Below are 10,232 nucleotides of genomic sequence, written 5' to 3'. Positions count from 1 at the left end.
CAGGGGCTGCCGGAAGTGCTTGAGGTAAATAAAGATAGTCCCAAGAAGCTAAAGATCCTGTGTGAACAGCTATGTGTAGGAGCCAGAGAATTTGGATTTCTTGGTTATTTTTGTCCTCACATTATCTCTCTAAATTCTTTGAGGACAAGAGCTGAGTTCTGTTCATCTTGGTATCTCCCCAAAGCATGAGCACTAGAGCTGGTGGAATGCTGCTGGGCGGAGCCATACTGTTCCCAGCACGGGGGAGACCACCCCACTCCACCATCCCCGGGGCTAGAAACGTCTTTCCCAGCTCTATCCCTTGACAGCATCTAGCCTTCCTGTTGGTTTGCTCATTTTTCAGCTTTCTTGAGGTAAGGTATAATTTACCTGCCACGAATTCATCCATTTTAACTGTACAGTTTGAGTTTTAACACATTTATGCAGTCACACAGCTATGATCACCACATCATTTAAGAACACTTCCATTAGCCGCAAATTTTCCCTTGCGCTCCTTAGCGGTCGCCCTTGCTCCAACCTCCAAACCCAGCAACCACCGATGTGCCTTCCATGACTAGTGTTTGGCCTTTTCTAGAAATTTCATATTAAGGAATCATACAGAGGATGTGGTGGCTTTCATTCCGTATGTTGGAGATTCATCCGTGTTGTAACCCGTATCAATAGTTTGTTCTTACTTGGGATTAGTGACCAGTCTGAACCCTAAAGTTTAGTGTTAATATGTAGGAAAACCAGCCTTCTCAGGCTGCTCCAATCGTACAGCGAAGCTGAGAGGGGAGTAACAAAAATTCATTTAATCCCTTGTGTCTCTGATAATCTGCATTTTCTAATTTTGCAAGTCTTCATTCTAATTTAGAACAAGTCCCACTACAAATTATAGATTGTGAACGGGATTCATATTGCTAACTAAATAGACACAGAATGCTAATATTTATGTCTCATAAAAAAAAGTAAAATTGATAACCAACGAGCTGGATTAAAAAATACCTTGTTCCTTTTTATTGCTGAGTAGTATTCCACTTAGGGAGAAGCCCCATTTTGCTTATCCAGTTGCTAACTGATGGGCATTTAGGTTGTTTCCCGTTTGTTTTGGGGACTAATGCTTCCCTGCACATTTGCACCCAAGTCTTTGGGTGGACACAGGTGTTCATTTATCTTGGGTAGAAACGTAGGAGTGGAAGTGTGGGGCTACCTGGTAAGTGTATGGCTCCATTGACCTGAAGCACCGTGGCAGGGATTAATCTGTAGGAGGCTGAAACTAAGCCCCGGAGGGATAAGATACATGATTAGGGGGATACAAGAGAATTTTAGGAAAAAGGGAATCACTGAGAAGAGAGGTAGAAATGCACTAAGAGGGGCGCCTGGGTGGCACAGCGGTTGAGCGTCTGCCTTCGGCTCAGGGCGTGATCCCGGCATTCTGGGATCGAGCCCCGCATCAGGCTCCTCTGCTATGAGCCTGCTTCTTCCTCTCCCACTCCCCCTGCTTGTGTTCCCTCTCTCGCTGGCTGTCTCTCTCTGTCAAATAAATAAATAAAATCTTTAAAAAAAAAAAAGAAATGCACTAAGAGATAATGTCGTTTACTTCATAATTTATACGTCAATATTCAGGGAGTCTAAACATTTTATCTGATGCAAAACAGCCTCAATCTCTTATAATTGTGGGATACCACACGGACCATAGGACACGCTATCAGGCACGTGTGCATGGACAAGTACAGTAATCGGGGACGTCCACTTTTAGGGAGCCATTAAGTTTAATTGAGGCAAGAATTAGCTTTAACCAAAAAATTCCACTTAAAAGAGTCGATTGGAATTTTTTCCCTTTGTATGGTTGGTTTTTATTCTCTCTGGTCTCTGCAAAGGTCCTTCTGAATAGCAGTCTCCCCTGGAAATATGAAACTATACCGGTCAAGTTTTGAAGCAAGGAAATCGAGGGAGAACAGAGAACTGTGACAACAGGAATCACTATTACATAGATCCAAATACACCCCCCAAGTCAAATTGTGTCGCCTCACAATTGATTTAGCCCAGTTAGTTAATAACAAAGAAATCCATCCTGTTTTCCAGCGTTAAGACTATTTTTTGAGGGGCGCCTGGGTAGCGCAGTCGTTAAAGCGTCTGCCTTCGGCTCAGGGCATGATCCTGGCGTTCCGGGATCGAGTCCCACATGGGGCTCCTCCGCTATGAGCCTGCTTCTTCCTCTCCCACTCCCCCTGCTGAGTTCCCTCTCTCACTGGCTGTCTCTTTGTCACATAAATAAATAAAATCTTTAAAAAAAAGACTATTTTTTGAACAGGAACCTCTGTAATTAGAGACTTACAGATTGAGAATTCTGATTTTTCATTCATTCGTCAGTTCTCAAATATACAAACTGTGCTTGAGTAATAGACAAAAAGCTTAACCACTTCATTTTTCTCCTGTTGGAAAGATCACCCCGAGCCCCTTGGGTGACTTGGAAATAGGGCTTACCAGGGCCTGAGAGATATAGGCAAGATGTTTGAAATATTCATCACATCTCAGAATTCCCTTGTCTTTAATGAAGACCCACGGAAATATCTCTTTGATCTCAATATCAGGAAAGCCATGCTTCTCTTGAACAGCTGGATTATTCTTGTCCTGCCTCAGTCATTCTCAGAGTGTAGTCCCTGAACAGCAGCGTCAGTATCCCCTGGGAACTTGCTAGAAATGCAAATGTTTGGGGCACCTATGTGGCTCAGTCAGTACAGCATGCAACTCTTGATCTTGGGGTCGTGAGTTCCAGCCCCACATTGGGTGTAGAGCTTACTTTAAAAAAAAAAAGAAGAAGATTTGAGCACAGCTGGCTGGCTCAGTAGTAGAGCATGTGACTCTTGATCTCGGGGTTGTGAGTTCAAGACCCACGTTGGGTGTAGAGATTACTTCAAAATAAAATCTTAAAACACACACACACGCACACACACAAAATAAAATCTTTAAACAACAACAACAACAATGCAAATATTGGGGCCCCACCCCCAGACCTACCTAAATCAGAATCTCTGGAGGTGAGATCCAGGAATCTGCTCTGATAAGCCTTCCTGGTGATTCGAACACAAGCCAAACTTTGGGAAACACAGTTCTGCTTCACTGATGGCTGAGAACGTTGGCTCCAAATGTGCAGCCTCTCTCCAGCGACTGCTTTCTAATCCCTGCCCCCCTTTCAGAGGCAGAGAAACCCCAGCTCCTTGGAGATTTAAAAACAGATTTTAGCAACACTAACTGAATGGGACTGAACCAGGAAGCCCAACCTCAGAAAACCGGCGGTTTATTTGTTCACTACCCAACACTTACTTGGAGTTAAAAGGCTACATTAGGGTCATATTACAATTGCTTAATCTCTAAGGAGTAGTTGGTTTTGAAAAACTGGGGTGATAATACTGACCAATTACGCACTAAACGTGAACACCAAAGGATTTCATCCTTCTGTCTGGGCTAAGGTGCCCTGCAACTTTAACTAGGAACAATTAACTAGACATTGTTACGTTTCATGGGTGAGTTACAAGGTAAAATAAGTAGAGAGAGAGGCAAATGCATTGAAATTATCTATATCTATCATCGTTTGCTTGTTAGGCTGGAAACCCCTTGTCCTTTGGTTAACAGAACATGCAGAAAACCAAAGTCCCTGATGCCAAATGAGCAAATATGGCTCGTTGTCAGGAACTGAGGGTTGTTTGCTCCCGTCACTGATTTTTAACCTTTCAGAATTCGAAGAGAACCTGTTTCATCTCAGCTCTGCTACTGAGTAACTTGTGTGACCTTGCCTGAGATACTTTCCCCCCTGGGAACCTCCTTTCTGCCCCTGAGAAAAACAGGATTTGCTTTCAGCATCTCTAAGTTCACTTCATCTCTGACATTCTGGAATTCTCAAATTGCAGAGATCCAAGAACACCACTGCTCCAGCAGTAGCCCCGCACCACTGCTGTCCCCTGCCCAGGAGGAACGGGGAGGAAGAAAGGCACACTGGGGGCCTGCAGCCTCATGAAAGCACGCCCGAGATCTCTGGAATTCAGATAATTTTGGAACTCATACGCAAGAGTTTGTTTCTTACGAAACAGTGCTGTGTGGCCCTCAGCCGAGGTGTGAATTGGAAGATACTGTTTGCTCTTTGCTACATGACACACAGGAATCCCAGAGAGATTTTATCATTGGCTTGTGAGAACAAGATAGGAACCGTATAGAGAGCCGTTTTCTGGAGAGATGATCTTAAAGAGCCAGCCCAGTGCATGAAATTATTTGTGTGGATACTTGAAAGCTGATGGAGTTGGGTTTATCCAAACACTTCCCCTCCCCATTCCCATCCAAGAATGGTTATTTGGCTGAGTAGTGATTCAAGCTGCGGGGGTAGTTTCACAAAGGGGGGATGGGTGTGGGTTGGGGGGGCACTCGAATTAACCAAATAATTGATTCACTTCATCTCATTCCCTTTCCCTGCAGCCTCTATTGCACGTACTCTGTCAGGTAGAAAGAGCAATCCTTGCTTGCATCTCCTGTTCACTGGCTAGCCAAATACTTTGCTTTTTTTCATTTCACTTCCCAGACTAACTCTGATATGGAACATATTTATAAAAAAAAAAAAAAAAACCTCACTACACAGAGTTTCTCCTAGCCGAGAGATCATCCTTTGAATTTGATCATTTCAGGGAGTATTTCTTAGCAGGTTAGATTATTAAATGCCTTCAGACTGCTGGTTTCTCACTCCCAAGCAAGCCCCCACCCCACGGACATGCACAGAAATCACATCCTTCCATTCTCTGCAACAAGGGACTTTTCTTGCTGCTACTAAGGTGATTGCCTTACTTTTCTCCCTCCTCCACTTGATGTAAACATCATCTACGTGCCCGTCATCTCTGGAGTAACCTATGGCATTTCTTCATTGGAAAAGCATGACTTTCATGCTTACAGGTCCTTTTGTGTCGGGACCTCTGAGCAGGGCCATGTATTACTTTGTTTTGGAACAAAGCAGGTTCGTTTTAACCATTGCTGAGCAGAGAAACCCGAAACAGCATTTAAAAATGTATATGGCATTAAAACAGAGAGTCAAACAGTAAAAACTGCTTGATTAGGACATTTAGAGACAAAGCAACTGGTGGTTTGCCTGGATTTTTCCTCTCTTAAAGGTTGCTTTGCTATCCTGGTGCACGACCCCAGTAACGTGCACAGAGTGGGGAATTACTGTGTTGGGGCTAGGTGATAAGCCTAGGGTCACCTGAATCATTCCTCCTTGGAAGTGACATCAGCCCTGTCAAAGTGTGAATGATTTGTTGCTTCAGCGCCTCTCTGATATTAAATCTAGAGAAGTGGATTCGAGTTTGTGCTTCAGGGGACATACATACTTGTCTATCATGTAAAAGCAAATGCATTAGACCATCTTCTGATGGCAGAGACATGAATGAGTTCGGGGAAAAACCGGACAAGACCTATATAGATTTTCGTGGCCAGACAAGGAAAGAGGGTGATTCTAATAAACAATAAGTGTTATTTGATAATAACTAGTTATCTGTAAGATTCCCCAACAGGGAAGAACAAGCAACTGCAGAGCATTTCCCAAACCCCCCTCCCTCTGTCACGGAAACGCCAATAAAACTCCTCCACCTCCCACCCTTCAATGCCAGATCGGTAAGCATTTAGCCAAGCATGCTGGGAGACTCAGAACAACTGAAGGAAACGAGTATCCGGGTGTCTTGAATTTGCTTGCCATTCTGCTCTGTTCTACCATCTCGTTACTAGACGTAGGCACTAGACGTGACAATCAACTACATTTAAACTGAGCAGAAGAAATATTGCAGGCAGAGTCTTCAGAAGAAATGTCTCAAAGACAGCCTCAGTCACCTAATGAGACTTTAATTCCAATCACAAATGACACAGAATCATCAAGCTCTCTCGTTCCTAATGATACCACAAATAAAGGACGGACCGGAGACAGCTCTCCAGGAATAGAAGCTTTGTGTGCCATCTACATCGCTTATGCCATGATCATTTCGGTGGGCATCCTCGGAAATGCTATTCTCATCAAAGTCTTTTTCAAGACCAAATCCATGCAAACCGTTCCAAATATTTTCATCACCAGCCTTGCTTTCGGAGACCTGCTACTTCTGCTAACTTGTGTGCCGGTGGATGCAACCCACTATCTTGCAGAGGGATGGCTGTTCGGGAGAATTGGCTGTAAGGTGCTTTCTTTCATCCGGCTCACTTCTGTTGGTGTATCAGTGTTCACGTTAACAATTCTCAGCGCTGACAGGTGGGTTTCTTTTCTCAGTTTTATTTGCCAGGATGTGAAATTAGGCAAAAAATAGAAAGGAAAGCTTGTACTTAGCGTTCACGGGCTACTATTCTGCTTTTCTTACAGTCTGTAACCTGGATGTGAGACGAGAAAATCGGGGGGGGGGGTGCATTGAAAATAAAAGTTGGTGTAAGAATGTTAAAATTTCTGTGTTAGCATCGGAGGAAAGGCTGACATTGTGTGCTTTAGGAAGAATTTATTCTCTTTGAAGTGTAATTGTTTGCTTGAAAGAATACTGAACGGTGTTCTTCTCCCCCCCACTCCCCGTTTATTTATTAAGTAAGTAAGGCAAATCGTTTCAGGTGTAAAAGAAAAACAATTCATGCTTTATACATGAGTGCAGCCTAGTGGTGCAATATTGTTAACATTAGAACATCAGCACAGGTGTGAAATTGACCACATATATATTACTGTCTCCCGGAAGGATGGTAAAAAGATGCATGCATTTAATTTATTGGAAATTCATCAAATTAACCAGTGGCAGAAAAACGGTGAGGTTTTCGGCTGCCTGTTAACTCCGGGTAATGTCAACACTTAATTGTATTTGTTTTCTCTATAGGCATTCAATGACAGTCTTGTTCCCGGAGAAATAAATTAATCCGGTTGACTTTTAGAGGTCTGTGGATAGAGTGTGTGAGAACCTCTGGCAGTCCGTGTATTCAGGCTCTGTTAGGATATTTTCAGTCTATAAGTACTGCGTTTTTCTGTGTTCTTACTGTAGAATAACTGTGAAAGCGGGGTGGGGAGGGATTGAGGCTCCAAATGTTAAAAGTGACGCTTAAAAAACGCTACAAGAAGCCTGTAAGTAATCAATGCCTGGCAGTACTAGTAGGAATAGCTTCTTCAAATTCTGGAATCTGAGAGGAGAAAAATCTTCCCCTGTGTCTTTTATGGATTTTTGCTTTGGCTGGTTTTATATTCTATTTGAGGGCAGATTCACTTAAAGGCTGTAGATTTAAAGGTGAATTTGTCAGAATAAGGAGGCACCTTTGCACGGGCATAGGGTGTCCGGTTTCACCCTTGCCTTGCTCCAAATCTACCTACAGAGCAGCTTGGGCAACAAAGTAGCACTTATGAACAGGCAAGAAATTAACCCTCTTCTCTTCACTGCACAAACTCAGGGAAATCTTTTCTAGGAAGGCTGATGACTGCTCACTCATGAAGGAAGGAGAATTAGGTTTAAAACCAGTCACTTATACAAAAAGGAAGTCTTTCAGAACATGTAAGGTAATACACAGGTAATGAATGACTCCCAATCATTCAAAAAAATCATGCTGAAAAAATGTATTCGTCTTAAACAGAGGATCTACACACAAAATTATAAAACTGCACATCTGAAATATTTCCTACTTAGTGAATAAGAGAAAGGGATGATTAGTATAAATATCAAATACCGGGACCTATTATGTGTTTGAAATTGTAACTGATTCCAGTTGATTAATGTCAACTTGGTTATATACATGTGGATAGGAGGCAGAGGTGGATAACCACTAAGGTCACTTCTAACCCTAAGATTCTATAGTTTTGATGTTTATTTTGACCTTTGCCTACGGTTATGTGTTTCTAGATACAAGGCAGTTGTGAAGCCACTGGAGCGGCAGCCCTCCAATGCCATCCTGAAGACCTGTGCCAAAGCTGGCTGCGTCTGGATCGTGTCTATGATCATTGCTCTGCCAGAGGCTATATTTTCAAATGTATATACTCTTCAAGATCCCAACAAAAATATGACACTTGAAGCGTGTACCTCTTATCCTGTTTCTGAGAAGCTCATGCAAGAGATACATTCTCTGCTGTGCTTCCTAGTATTCTATATTATCCCACTCTCGATTATCTCTGTCTATTATTCTCTGATTGCTAGAACTCTTTACAAAAGCACCCTGAACATCCCCACTGAGGAACAAAGCCATGCCCGTAAGCAGGTATGTATTAATCAGGACTTGTGCATGGATTTAGACATGAAATTCCTACTTGTGCACCTGTGAGCAATAAATACAATAGCAGTACAGTATTTTTGTTCTGGTTACGGGCTCTGGAGTGTGTCAGACCCAGGATTTCATTCTGGCTCTACTACGTACTAGCTGAGCAATCTTGGGCAAGTTACTTAACGTCTCTGAGCTTATTTCCTTACCTGTAAAATGAAGATGGGGGCCGGGTGATATATATGAAATGCTTGACATAGTTCCTGGAGCACAGTAAGAATTCAATGCGTGGTGGGGCTGCTCTTATTAGAAAGGGGACAGCTGAAGTTTGGGAGCAGCCAGAATTATTTACCCCGTGGAATAGTGAGGAACAGCACTCAAGGTGAGACTATGAAGGGAAGCATCTTTTGTTTTAGAAAGTGTCACAGAATGATAGACACGGGATGATAGAACTGGCAAGACACCCTAACATTATTCAATGCAAACCACTTACACACAGATGAGCAAACGGTGGGCTCAAGGGATAAGGTAAGTGCCAGTGGCAGGAGAACACAGTGGCTCACAGAAGCTTGATTAAGACCATTGCAAGAGCCAGGTGTGCCCTTCTTCCATAAATATGAACAGAAAAAAAAAGGAATGTTGCCAAAACATTGTTCCATTTGATTAAAACAACAACAACAACAACAGGAGTTCTATATTTCTTGGGGAGTGGGGAGTGGGGAGTCGGGGGAGATGCTTCCGTTGACCTCTTGACCAGTCCCTGAGTTTAGTTCAGCAGAGGGGTGCTCATGAGGCCAAAATGGCATATTTAATGCCCATGTGAACAATCCCTATAGATCATAAACCATTTTGGGTACTGACTTGGCAACTTCCATAAACCCCGGAAGGATACGCTAACGTAGTCAGCCTCTGCTGATGGCAGTGAAAGCAGTTTGGTATCGCATCTCTCTATTTCTAATTAAATTAAAATTTCAAGAATTCCACAACACTCCTGGAGATAATTGGAGGCATCCTGGAGTCTCTCAGAACCAGGGCTGGGAGTCTCTGCATTAGAGCTAATGAGACCAAGATCCGGGGTTACCATGCCAATTAACTGGCTGTATTCTATAGGCACAGGCTGCCTCCCCACCCCTCCTGAGCAGTTCTTGCAGACGCATGCTCAAAGGGACTCCAGCCTGTTAGCTGGAAATTTCTATGTAAATCTAGAGAACGGCTTCGAAAAACTCCTTGCCAGCCAAATAATTGTTTTTGTGGTCATTTTTCTCCTAGATTGAATCCCGGAAGAGAATTGCCAAAACCGTGTTGGTGCTCGTGGCTCTGTTCGCTCTCTGCTGGCTGCCGAACCACCTCTTGTACCTCTACCACTCGTTCACCTACCAAACCTACGTGGACCCGTCTGCCATTCATTTTATTATCACCATTTTCTCTCGGGTTCTGGCTTTCAGCAATTCTTGTGTAAACCCCTTTGCTCTTTATTGGCTGAGCAAAACCTTCCAGCAGCATTTTAAAGCTCAGTTATTGTGTTGCAAGGCCGAGATGCCTGACCCTCCTCCTGCCGATACCCCTCTTAACAACCTGGCTGTGATGGGAAGGGTCCCAGGCCCTGGAAGCTCACAGGTGTCTGAAATTAGTGTGACCTTGTTCACTGGGTGCAGTGTGAAGAAGGAAGATGACAGAGTCTAGCTTTTCAATTAAAAATGGTATTTTTCCTCCCAGCATGTGTATCCGACTCTGAGCTGTGCGTAGGTGTATGGTGTCAGGATTTTTGTTGTTTGTGAATTGTGCTGAAATCTTAGGAGTGAAAGATCCTTATAAAGTAAAAGACAAACCATGATTTCTTGTCAACATACAAACATTAATGTTCTCGGGCTTTCTAAATCACATGAAGCCCCACTAGGTGTAGAAAGACACGTCTGTATGTCAGTGGGTCCTATGGGAGGTGGAAGAGGAGAGAAGGTGAAATAAACAAGATGACACTGGAAAATCTAATTTGTTCCCATCACATCTAGGCTTCTAAT

General features: G+C 43.2%; 1 protein-coding gene across 1 annotated transcript; it reads left to right on the top strand.

The window, feature by feature from the left end:
• The first annotated feature begins 5,819 nt into the window (after positions 1–5,819).
• On the top strand, positions 5,820–9,897 carry BRS3 (bombesin receptor subtype 3). The gene is made up of 3 exons (XM_026479691.1): positions 5,820–6,253; positions 7,863–8,214; positions 9,484–9,897. The coding sequence occupies exons 1-3, from the start codon at positions 5,820–5,822 to the stop codon at positions 9,895–9,897; spliced, it is 1,200 nt and encodes a 399-aa protein (XP_026335476.1).
• Positions 9,898–10,232: the final 335 nt, after the last annotated feature.

This window comes from Ursus arctos, chromosome X, assembly GCF_023065955.2.
Source record: "Ursus arctos isolate Adak ecotype North America chromosome X, UrsArc2.0, whole genome shotgun sequence".
Lineage (NCBI taxonomy): Eukaryota > Metazoa > Chordata > Mammalia > Carnivora > Ursidae > Ursus > Ursus arctos.
Note: the sequence above shows the minus strand (reverse complement) of the source record. Positions and strands in the feature narration are given on the sequence as shown.